This window comes from Pelodiscus sinensis, chromosome 5 (assembly GCF_049634645.1).
Source record: "Pelodiscus sinensis isolate JC-2024 chromosome 5, ASM4963464v1, whole genome shotgun sequence".
NCBI lineage: Eukaryota > Metazoa > Chordata > Testudines > Trionychidae > Pelodiscus > Pelodiscus sinensis.
Genome location: NC_134715.1, coordinates 107,318,267 through 107,331,593, shown reverse-complemented (window position 1 = coordinate 107,331,593; position 13,327 = coordinate 107,318,267). Strand labels below are relative to the sequence as shown.

Here is a 13,327-nt window from a genome sequence, read left to right as displayed (position 1 = left end):
CATGAATGTTGCTGGACCAGAGAGCCTCGGAGGTGGGGAGTGAGAGCCCAGTGGCAGCTGGGGATCCTGTTCCTGGGGCGCTCCAGACAGGGCAGTGGGAGAGAGCTGCAGTGGGGCACATCAACAGCTGAGCCACTAGTCTATGGAAAACAGCTGAGCCACCAACAGCTGGCGACCACTGGCCAGGCAGGGCCGCAGCCCAACTGCAAGCAACCAGCAAGCGTCGTGTCCATGGAGCCCCAGGCAGCCCATGGCACCAGAGCCCAGCAGCAGTGGAATGGAGCCAACCACACGGAGAGGTAGCGGGTTGGGAGGCCAGGAACCTCCCCTGATCCAGCAAATTCCCTCATTTAGGATGGGTCGGGTCCTGAGGGTGCCAGACTAGGAAGAACCAATCTGTAGTAAGACAAGCTTGCATCATTACTAAAATAGGAAATTTCACTTTTACTATACAAAAGTCTCTGAATCCATTGCAATTTGACTACTAAAGCAGCTACAATATTATCATTTAGAACAAAAGGTTACAGAACACAATAGACTCACATTACTTCCCATTACTAATATGTATTGCCAATTAGAAATTGTTAGATAGTAATATGCTAAAGTGTATACAGTTCATTCTTATAGTGTGTTTTCCAAGACTACCAAAAAATAAAATATTAAACCAAGCTTGTAACTGTTTCCTCTATCAAAATCAGCTCTTATCACATCAAATTAAACTACGTAATACCACCATGACCAAATAGAGAGCCTACATACAGTTAATTTAAATTAATTACACAAATTATTATATTTTGCAGGCTCCAAAATCAGATCCTTGAAATGTTTTTTAAAAACAGATGAAAAATTCAGTCAGGTACCTCTAGCCCAGTGAACAGGGTAAAGATGTTTCCAAAGAGATCCAGTTTTAACCAGTTGAGACCACTTAGTGCTTACTTGACTACATCGACACAACTCCCGAGGGTTAAGGTAACTGAAAACGGTCAGCATTACTTCAGGAGGAAGATGGGTAATATTTGTGGTATGCCCTGTCACTTCAGTTTCTGAAATATAAAACATGTGTGTTAATAAAGGGGTATGAATGTAAACTTCTGCAGGTAATAACGGCTGGGCTCATTTTCTCCAAAGTGATGCAATGATAAAATACATTTAAAAGCTTATGAGAAAAGATGTAATTTGTTTAGCAGTAAAAGTCAAAAGAATATTTCACTCAAAAATATTCAGAAAGGAGTATGGATAGAACTTGCCATGAATACAAATGTCTACCTGTGGATGCGGATATCTGCAGATAAGACATCAGCATGCGCTGATCTGCAGGGCTGCGTTCCAAAGAGATGCTGTGGCCAAAGGAGATGAGCAAAGTGCCGCCACCCCTGGGAGCCAGCAGCTCCAGCAGGCAGTGTGGCTGCACTGCCTCCAGTCCCACCACCAGTAAGGCTGTACATCCCAGACAGGAGATGTGGTTGGGGGCAGGTCTAGGGGCAGGACAGCCTAGGAATATAAGCGATTAGTATATTAACCTATATGCATATGCTTATTGGAGTCGATTAGTGACTTGACTAGTGACTTCCCACCCCCGCATTGCTACCTCTATCAGAAAGAGGCAACAGGACTGGAGGAGGGGGAGGAGAAGAGTAGGAGCAGCAGTTGCTGAGGGGAAAAGATGCTGCCAGCACAGAACTCTGGGTCTCAGGTGCTACGGAACCACACCTCATCTCCTTTGCCCACTGCATCTCCTGGGAATGGAGCCCTTCAGATCAGCAGACACTGATGTCTACAAACAGAAATCTGCATCCATGGATGGACATTTGTATCTAAGCCATGATCTAATATGGAGGTATGTCTTGTTTTTAAAATATTATATGTTATGAACAGTACAGAAGATCAAAGTAAACCAGTTCAACACCTACCATTTCCTTTACAGATTACACAGCCTAATTTCTCTTCCAAAGCCTGGCCACAAAAGACATCTGGATGCCACTCAAACCAGGTGGAATAGAATACATTGTGATAGCGAAAACTTAACAAAATGTGCAGAAGCAGGATTTGCACCTTTTGTCAGAATTTATGTCTGCCTTTGCCAAACAAAATACAAACTACAGCTGTTCCCAGATTCTCAGGACCCTATATTAAGGTCACAGGGCCCTTTTTCATCTGCAGCTAGCAAGGAAGCAGCAAATAGCCCTGTTCAGTGAGAGGGTCATGTTTTATTACCTCCAAGCATTCATCCTTCTTGACTGGGGCTAGTCAATACGAGCACACCATCTATACTTCAAGCCTCAAGTCTTTGCACTTAGTCCTCATTCTCTTCTGGGCGTAGTTTACTAATCTAGGTAATACCTTTTTAAATTTCTGAATACAGGCAGTCCCTGGGTTACGTACAAGATAGGGACTGTAGGTTTGTTCTTAAGTTGAATCTGTATGTAAGTCGGAACTGGTGTCAGCCGCTGCTGAAACTGATCAGTTTCAACCGCGGCTGAATCTGGACGCCAGTTCTGACTTACATACAGATTCAACTTAAGAAACCCAGGTGTCCCCAAGTCAGCTGCTGCTGAAACTGATCAGCGGCTGATTCCAGGAAGCCTGGGTCAGAGCAACTCTGCCTCGGGCTCCCTGTAGTCAGCCGCTGGTCAGTTTCAGCAACGGCTGACTTGGGGACACCTGGGGCAGAACAGCTGGGGTGCTGCTGGGTTGCTCCAGTAGCACAGCTCCTCAGCGCTACTGGAGCAACCCAGCAGCACCCCAGCTGCTGTGCCCCAGGCGTCCTGATTCAGCCACTGCTGAAACTGACCAGCAGCGGCTGAATCAGGACGCCTGGGGCAGAGCAGCTGGGGTGCTGCCGGGTTGGTCCGGAGCGGCGCGGCGGGACCAACCCGGCAGCCCCCAGCTGCTCTACCCCAGGGGTAGGCAAAAAAAGCCTCGTCTGCTGGGGGAGGAGGGGCACTAGCTGCACAACCCCCCAGCAGACCAGTGGGACAGGAGCAAAGCCGCGGAGCACGCCCACAGCAGGACAGCCCAAGCGCGCCTGGGCTGTCCCGCTGCGGGCGTGCTCCAAGGCTTTGCTCCCCGTCTCCCTGCAGCTCTGAAGCTTACGTATAATGTTTAGTCTTTACTTTCCATTCATTATTCCTAGGAAACAAGCAATAATTTTAAAATAATGTATACATAACCAGGGTTCGCCAAGCGGCGGCGAGCCCTGCTTGCCAGCCACGCGGTTCAGCACGCTGCGAATGCGCTGACCACGCTGCACAGCTGTGCTGGCTTGTAATCTACTCGCCATAGGCGAGTAGATTACACTAACTGTTGAGCCCTGTACATAACCATTGGCTGCTACAAAAAAATACATAGAAAAATAGTTTCTACTGGCTAGATAAGGGTCTGTGAAATTTCTGTTAATGGTGGTAGGAAAAATGCAATCAATCAGATTTTTTTAAATGAACATTCATAAGAAAAACAGACCATGAGAAGTGGTACAAATGATTTGAAAGCTAAATATTCATCTTTTTTTCCCCTCTACTCAAGCCTAGGATCATTAACTCTAGCCAGAAAGGAAAGTTGATACCCACCTTAAATAGGTCTTTCAGACAACAGACCCACATAGACAATGCTATCATTTCCAGTTTCACCAAAATAATAAGATTTTTTTCCAGAGGTAAGTGTGTTATAACTGGTTCACATTTTTTGCATGTGTGCTTCCCGATTGTAAAAAAGAGTGAATTCTCATAGACCCAACTTCAAAAATAGTTCAACTACCTTACTATTCTTGGTATCAGAGATAGTAGTTTGTAATAAAGGAAAGTGTCAAAGTGATTTTTTCCAGAAGTTTTCCAGTAGTTCCAAAGACCAGAAGTAGGCCTAATCTCAGGTTATCGCCCAGATTTCTAAATAAGCAAACACAGAAATAGTACTCTCAATACATGATGTTGGCTTGCAAACATTTAGCAACTGTTTGAATATATTTAATTTAATTTAATAGTGATCACAAATGCATGTGTTTTCTTATTTGGAAACTGGAAAACCAAAGACATTACTACAGAAAAGATCTAAGGAATTGATAAATACACTACAGGAGTTGCTGGTGTCACTAAGACTAGGCTTTTCTAACTTGACATTCATATTCTGAAAGCTACCCAAATTTCTAACTTGCACACATAAAACAATGTGTTACGTAGGAAATATAGCAAAGAACAGAGCTTCCCATAATGACTGATAATAAGGGAGATCATCTTGCAGGGTTCCACATTTATTATCTTGGTTCGTTTGGAAATATCAATTTATTTATATGCCTAGAGCTGAGCTGAATTACTTCAGAAAAACGGTGTTCAAGAAAACTGTCAAATGAAAAACCAGCTATGATGTTTCACATGACCGTTCAGAGAGAGGCGGTCTTCTTTCCTGTGTCAAGAAGCCTCCAAAGCAAGTGCAAGACATGACGTAGAATTTGTGCAACAAAATGTCTTATTCTGCCCAAGAAAGGAAAATGCAATCATGCACAGGTTCACTTGATTCATTCTCCAATTTAAGGTGTTATTCGGCAACTTTTCCACAGATAAAATATATAGACTTTGCTTTGTCTCAAAAGAAAGTAACTGTGCCCAAGAAACAAACATCAGTGATAGATACTTTTTCCCTTTTTTAAAATGGATGGAAGTTATAACATTCCTCAAAAAAAAAAAAAATCACATACCTTCACATATGTTTCCCCCACAAATCCACTTTAGTACCAAAGCTGACTGAACTTAGGACAGAAAACTTGTAGAAGTCCTACTATCCCCAAATTCCCACTTCAGTTAGAGACTGCAGGAGCTAATTCCAGCAGGCTATATATGTCTCCTATATCAGAATGGTCAGAAGCCAAGAAGTATTTTGCATTCTGATCCATAATCTTATTCTCTGTCACCTTGGCCTATAAAGTAGAAATTGATCAGTTTAGTGGTTCAAAGAAAGTCTTAAATCTTGTTACTGTTTGGATTACAGTCTTTAATTAAAATCGGTTAGATTTTCATGAACAGATTGAAGGTGGAACAGTACCTTCTTTACTCTTAATAAGCCAGTTTAGTGAGGATATGCTTTATTTACTACCCCATTTAAATATTCCTAGTGTTGTGGAACACCACAAGTGTCTACCGAGATGACTAGGCCATCTTCTCAGCTATGAGGTAGAGAATTTACATCGGAAAATTTTTACTGATGCTCCAACATTCAGATAAACTAACAACAGGCCTGTATCAAATGATCCATCCTATACTAAGCTTCATAAAGGAAAAAAAGTGAGGTTGTGTTTCAGAACTGGCCAAATTTCATTCTAGAAGTGTGAATGAAATTTCACTTTATTCGGTCATTCATCTTGCAGAAACATCTTTCCAACCCTCTCCCTTCCCTGCTTATCCTCCCTTGCTGGCTCCTTGGACAAGGAAGGCAAAAGGATTGTGGGGGCAGAGAGAGAGTTCTGTTACGTGGGGTACTGTCAACTGACTTACTCTTCTGCAGATACCAACTGAGAAACGTCCAGACCAGGCCTTCAACCAGGCAGTGAAGGCAGGGTCTGGAAACAGAAAAATACAACCTGAAATGGAAGCATGAAATTAAAAGTTAAACACAAAACTGTGTGTTTGCCATAATTTGGACAAAGCATTGCAGAGGGAAGAATGAGCTTGAGAATGTGCTCACATGGAAACTTCTGAAAATCTACAACAGCAATATTCTTCCCAACATATCACTGCAATTTTGAAGAAAGATGTCCTTTACTAACACAATCATGTGAAAGCATTCAGCAAATATACAGACAACTCTTCACTGGAGTGATTTTACTTATTTTAAATATACTTGCAAATTTAAAGTTCCTTTCCATTTAATTAAAAATGGTTCACCTTGATCTGTTTTCTCATCCACAGAAATCTTTATCTGATTCCAAAGGCTAAGACCTCTAACAAGTTCTTCAGTTTCTTTCTGTGAGCAATGCTGATCAATAACTTTCTTTTTAATATCCTTCAGTTCTTCATAAGTAAAATATTCCATCAACATGGGCTGAAAAACCTAAACCAATAAATGACAGTTATCCACAACTGAAGAAAACCACACTGCAGCCACAAGGTATTTAAAACGATACATATAACTTTTCTAACAATGTTTACAACAGGAATTACAAAAGGAGCAACATGATGCATAGGAATGAATATCAGATAGGAATCTGAAATTCCCGAATTATAATCCCAAAACTGCATACAACTGATTGCATGTCTTTGGGCAAATAAAATCATTAAGGACTTGTCTACACTTAAAATGTTACACTGGTGCCCCAGTAGCACTTCATTGTAGACAACTACCTACTTCCATAGCAGGGGAATCTTCAATCAGCGCAGATAATCCATCTCCCCAAGAAGAAGTAGCTAGTTTGATGGAAGAATTCTTCTGTGAACCTTGCACTGTCTACAGGAGGACTTAGGTTGGCTTAACTATGTTACTCAAGATTGTGACCTTTTCACATTCCTAAGTGACTTAGCTGGGTTGGCCTAAATTTCTATTGTAGATCCACCCTGTTTGTTCAATCTTCCTATACATTAAATGGAGCTAGAAATATATATTTAACTCAGAAGATATTAAGATCCTAACATAGAAGACACTAAAGTATTATTATTATCATCCTCCTCCTCCTCTCTTGAGCAGACTTGGGAGGCTTTACTGTCTCTAGAGGATGATTCCCAGTTTTTGGATACACATAAAACAGAATCAGACTGGCAATACCAGTCTGTAAATGTCCAATATATGCATGCGGCAGTTTGAGAGAAGCTGTTTAATTCATGGGCCACTGATTTATAGCATAAAACATTTTTTGTTTTTGCTTTAAAATGTTCATAGATCTTTAGCCTGTTTTACTGGATCTTCTTATAGAGAACCTTTTTAAAATAATCAGACATTATATTTAAGAAAAATACACTTTGCATGAAATCATATTCTCATTACATGTAAGGTATTCTTTAGAAAAAAATTCAACTATATATTTTAACACAGAAAGAATACATTCCTAAGATACCACCGTCTTACCAAATGAATACCTATCAAAACTGTCAAATTAAAATGGCCCATATATGTACATTATTCACTATTCTCATAATTTTAAAATACAGAAACAAATCATTCAAGCATCTTTAAAATTCCATGTTTCATTTAGAAATGAGACTAAGAGGCAACTGGTATATCAAATTGACTATAAAATAAAAAGTAAGCGTGCCTTGAGCTTACATAGTAGATGTCATGTATTCTTCATTTCTCATTCAATATAAATACTTCTTATCAAAAAGCTAGTAATGCCAAAACCATTTCACTTTCACCAGACCTCGAATTTTAAATAATTTAACGAATATTTAAGACATAAAATGGATGAAGTAATATCTTTTTATCGGAGCATCTTATTTTGGTTAAAAAAAAAAAAAAGATGAGCTTTCAAGCTTACACTGATCTATTCCCTTAGCTCTCAGGACTTGAGGACCAGCAGTTCCAAATACTCAGATAAGAAAACAGCTTAAGCTTTAAAAGACTTTTACCTACCTCCTCCTCCTCTTTCATATGAGGAAGGAAATCTCTCGTGAATGCTTCCAACCTCTCTTTCAGCTGTTTAGCATAGTTTAGCTGTTCATATTCATTCTGAAACAAAAAAAGTATGATTTAAGCAAAACTGCTTTCCTTACAGTTTAAGAACTGAAATGTATATTCAACGTACTGCCCCTTTTGGAAAAATTGAGTTAATTTTTGGAAAATACAAAAATTTTGTTAGTATTGAGATCATTTGCTTATTTTTTACTCTAGCAGATGTCTTCTGCACTGGAAAAATTGTAATTTAGTTCTTCTGTTACAATGTAAAATGCATTAATCAGAAACAGAAGAACTTTGCTAACCACAAATCCTAAAGAATACATCACAACATTGCTGAAAAGCTGTATGTTCATATTAATATTATTTAAAAATGTACTATAGTACATGCTATGAAGTACCACAAATAAAAAATGACATTAGTCAACATAATAAAGTACATTTTTTGGATGAAGCATCCTGGATTTAAAAAAAAAAAAAACTTGATTGTTCACTACTTTTCTATTTCACATCAATAATCCACAACAGGTCAATAGTCCATCATTAGTCAAATTAAAAAATATTGTATTACTGTAATTCTGGGATACTTTATCACACATGAAATATCTGACTTCTACTATCACATAACTGAAAGGTTTACATACGATATTAAAACTGATTAGTAGACTTTAATTTATAACAGGCATACCAAAAAATACAAAGTAATCAAAGATTAAATGTAATCTAAATCATTTACGTGTGTTCTATAGGAAATTCTGCACAAATTATACTCTTAGCTCTATATTTTAATTTTATATTTTCTACATAAATTAACGTAATATCCCAGTTAAATCACAATAAATTAAATGTAAATAAATGTGCCATATAGAAAAGGCTTACTTTGAAATAGTCCGTTTTTTAAAATAAATACACTACTGTTGACATTTTGACTATCTGCTAACTGACCCCTCTCGTCTATGAATGTTACCCTTTCTGTATTACAGTAATAAGAATCTGACCCTGGAATATGTCTAGATTATGACAGAAGGAAATTTTTTACAGTGACTTTTGCAATAGTATGGGAGGGAGGCAGTAAGACAACCATGCGTCATCAAGAATTATTTTTTACATTTCGGTGGATTTTTTCCTCTGTTGAAAATGAAAGGAAATAATGTAGGGCTAATACTCTTGTTCTGTAGAGCTACAATATCCAATAGGTGGATTCAAATCTCCTGTACTGTGCATTATAATAAAAAAAACCAATAAAACAAAAAGATACCACACTAATGTAGAATAGGAAACATATTGAAATCTTAATTTTTACATTTTTCTTATAACTAATTTCTACAAACAAATGTATCTATTCAAAGTTAACAATAACACAGAGAAAAACGTAAGTGCAGTCCAATCTGTTTAATTCAAGCCAGATCAAATAGCTCTAGGAAAATATTTACACCAAAGATGTCCCAAAATTCCTGTTTCTCCTTTTACATTAGTTTTCTACATGAGAAGCCAATAAAAGATGATGACCGGGGCTTGACAAATAATACAATCTATTCGCCACGGCCTCTGATCATCATCATCAAGAAACAAAGGTCACTTAGGATAGGCTGCATTGCGTTTTCATTGTCAACCCAATTCTACCCTCCCCCATCCCAGCTTCAGAGAGTGTCCATACTCATCTCCAAACTGGCAGGTTGTACCAGGGGCCAAAGTAAACTATTTCTACAAAATGTGATGTGAGCTGGAGGAGTACCCCTAGTATAAGAATCCTAGTGTTATTGTTTAGAGTTCAAACATGGGGTGAGGCGGTTCCCTGGAAGCCAGTGTGCATGGAGAGAAGCAGCAGCATTGGGAGGAAGATGGCCTCTCCTTCCCACCACCAGTTTTGCAGCAAGTTTCATATAGGATGCCAAATGATGCTAGAGGACACAAATTTTCATTCCATAAAGTGAGGTAGGTAAGGTGAAAGAAGAATGATCAGTGTACAGCCCAGGAAATTCCAAATTTGGGGTGAAAAAAATATTTGTTAAAGGGTGATCAGAAAACAACTCAAAAGATGGCAATCATTTACAGTTACTCAACACTGGGATGTTAGTAGCCGTCCTAGGCAAAATGAATTAGAGGGCCAAGCCCAGGAGAAATAAAAAATAATAATAAAAGTAATTATCGCTATACAAGAAAAGTATATATATTTTTAAAGATTTAGATTACTTTGGGGACTTGTTATGAAAAGATTTATGGTCTGAGTAAGCAGAAACCAAAGCATATATTTAATCAAGTAGCACAGATATTAAACTAACCTTATTTTAAATTTTCAGGTTTGAATTTTGTGATTTCAAAGAAAGTCCTCAAAATCTCTCTTATAGAACACTAAAAATATTCTAGGTCTTTTACCATGTTCATAACTATTCTCTTTACAAGAACAAAAATAGTGTGTCAATAGCATTATTTGCTTTGTAACATTTTAAATCTTTCATTTCTCTAATACAGGCATGTCCAAAGTCCGGCCCGCGGGCCAATTGCGGCCCGTGTTCCGGTTTAATACGGCCCCACAGGTAATTTGGCAATATCTATCTTTTATGGCCCCCAACGAATCCATATGTATTGAGATGAATACATTGTAAAATCTCAGTTAATGTCAGTTGGTCTAAATCAGTTATAAATATATTTGGACACAACATGTATACTTGGTGTTATGTTCCTGTTCATATTTTTGGAACTTAAAAGTTGACAGACAACCTTTATTACCAATAATATGTAATGTACTTTACAATGTTCCTGACATATATTTCAGCTTCCTGGATTTTTTTTCCATCTGGCCTTCAGATATGAAAGGCAGAGTGATTTAACACCTGTTTAGATTTGTCATCCATGTGACAAAATGAAAAGTATGCCGTTTGCAATAAACTTTACATAAAATAGTTAATTTGCATTTAATTTTAATGGTTCAAAGAATGTCAGGCAAAATGGTCGGCCCTCACGCTTGTTCACTTCATCAAATCTGGCCCTCTTTGAAAAAAGTTTGGGCACCCCTGCTCTAATATATATCGATACCTTCTGCTATTGTAATAAAAATCTTTATAATTTATGTTTGAGCTATAGCCAAAAAATCAGAAAAAGATAAAGATGCATTTAGCAGTTATACTAATGAAACTTGCACTGCAGTTCTGCTTACTGAACCCAAAAAGTAGTGACATGCTAAGAGAAAGCCTCAGTAAAATCCAATTCCCTTCCCCTCCTCTTAAATTTTCTCATCAAATTAAAGGTTAGAGAAGTACTTCTTTTAGCCTAGTTATGATATCTTACCTTCACATTCTTCAGCCCTTTCTCAAAGAGACTAAGCATCTCTGAGAGTTTGTTGTCTGAGTGCACATTATACACAGTCCGACTGCGCTGCTGAAGTAAGCCAATGATGTATTCATTTTCAATCTGTTCATGCATTTTAAATTCTTCGAATGTGGCATACAGTGATTGCAGAAGAGCCCGAAAATCATGGTTGTTGGAGAAGTTGGTCTTGGAAAGCTAGAAGAAAGAAAGGTTACATTTTTCTGTGGGTTTTTTAATCCTTGTAAGTCAAGTTAGTTTCTAAAGTAGTATATGCAACTCCCAAATCTCATACACACTATTTGTCCCTCACCCCAGCTTTAAATTCAGTGGGTAAATAACCAATAGTAAGTAACTAATACACCTAAATTAAAGAAGCTGGACCATATTTCTGTGTTCTTACAGAAAAGTTTGAATGACTTTCAAAAACTCTCAGAACTGGAATAACTCTCCTTTCATTCAAGTCAACCATTGACTTCAATAAGAGCAAAGTGAGGCCAATGCAGAGCATTTCTGAAAATGCATCCTTGGGTACGTCTAAACTACATGGCTCCGTCGATGGCAGTCTAGACGGGGATCTGCCGACTCCAGAACCCTTTGTCGGCAGATCCTATAAGCCTTGTTTCACGAGACAATTGTTGTAATGATTGATTTTGTCACTTGCCAACAGGAATAGTCAGTTGACAATGTTATACTAAATCTCCAAACAAAAATATCTTTGTAAATATCTGAAGTATGGTTCTGCTTCATGCTATTCAATTTAGTGCATCTGGACCTGCAACTGCATGAAGCATGATGCTGAAACATCCACACTGAACACTAATAACCAAGAAAAAAATGTACAGGGATAAAACTCTCTAATCCAGTGCTTTTTGATCTGATAACATCCATGATCTGGCATGATTTTAGTTTAGCTGGATATCCACTTATCATGGGTATGGCCAAGCTACCTGCAGTCTCATGAAGTTTGTTTACAGCCATGGATCCTGCTTCAGTGTTTTGTGCTGTTATTTAGCTGTAACACTGCTCTACAGCCAAAATGCTTCTGAAATAAATGTAGTCAAACTTTACTAATTCTGGGTCACTGAACTCTCATCTAGAAGTTTTTGCACTCTCATCTAAATGTTTTTTCACCGAACTGTGGAGCAGTGAGCGACGAGCATGGCGAGCGATTTCACTAGGACATTGCAACAATGGAGAAACGCTATCAGGGCAAATGGAGCCCATCAATGCTTGCAGACTATTGCTGGACAGTGACAAGAGATGATCCATTTAATGAATACAAGAGACAAGCCAAGAAGCGCCAAGTAGACACTGAATAGGACTAAACTATGTACATAATAGTTTTTTGCCTTTTGTTTCATAATACATTTTATTTATATAACCCTTTTGCTGATTTTTGAAGTGTTACATAAACAGGACAGGTGAAATATCATGTAAAGCAACCATAAACACATGAAAAGACCTAGGTTTACAATTTATGATTAAAACTCTACTATCTACACAATATACATAGACGTAAAATGTAAAATCTTATCTTGGCAACAGTAGCCAATCAGTTGTTTTAATTGTCATATTTGAATTCAGCACATCAAAATACATAATAAATAGCACATTTTATCTCTGAAGCAAATGACTTCTAAAAAATTGTAGACCAGTTTAATTCACCCTACATGTCTTCTAAGAGTCCAGTAAGCAGTGAAAATATTGGTAATGCTGCTAGACAATATTGACTTCTCGTGGTTCAGCAAATTCTATGGTTTAGCACCAATCAGGTCCCAAGGTTGCCAAACTAGCGAGGTTCAACATGTATTTATTTACTATGAGTAACTATTGTTAAAATCCTTATTTACTATGGCTGAGATTTTCAAAGTCAAATAAGAATTTAACTACACAATTACCTTCCATTTCAATTGTAGCTGCATGCCTAAAAACTTTAGTAGTCTTTGAAAATCTGAACCAGGGCATGGAACCTGACCCACGGGGGGGGGGGGGGGGGGGAAAATCAGTCACAGGTCCCACACAGTTCTGTGGGAAGAGGGGTCATGGAGAGTTGGGGGGCACAAAAGAAGAGTTCAGGGTACATTGAGATGTTTGATAGGGTGGAGACTCCAAATGGAAATGTGGCCTTTGGGGTGCAGATGGTGGTTCTTGGCTAGAGCCAAGGGATTTCAAACATGGGAATGGGCACAGGGCTGGAGCATAGGGGTGGGTGTAGGAAGGTGCTGCAACCTAAGTAGAGGGTCTGGGGTGGAGATGCAGGCTCTTGAAGGGAGTCCCAATTAGGCAGCATTTACCTGAGGCAGCTCCCAGTCAGCAGTGCAGCGGGGCTAAGGCAGACCCCCTGCCAGCACTGGCCTCCCACTGCTCCCAAAAGCAGTTTTCATGGTCAACCCCTAAGTGAAGGGGCCACATGGCACTGCCCACACTC

The 13,327-nt window shown here is 38.8% G+C and overlaps 1 protein-coding gene across 1 annotated transcript in view; it reads right to left on the bottom strand.

Annotated features, from left to right (window-relative positions):
- FBXL5 (F-box and leucine rich repeat protein 5) overlaps positions 1–13,327 on the bottom strand; it is a 45,362-nt gene that overhangs the window by 19,656 nt on the left and 12,379 nt on the right. The window contains exons 2-5 of the mRNA XM_075930708.1: positions 10,879–11,094; positions 7,549–7,644; positions 5,871–6,036; positions 861–1,043 (exon numbers count right to left, since the gene is read on the bottom strand). Of these exons, the coding sequence (XP_075786823.1) occupies positions 861–1,043; positions 5,871–6,036; positions 7,549–7,644; positions 10,879–11,094 (661 nt within the window). The remainder of the gene's footprint in view (positions 1–860; positions 1,044–5,870; positions 6,037–7,548; positions 7,645–10,878; positions 11,095–13,327) is intronic.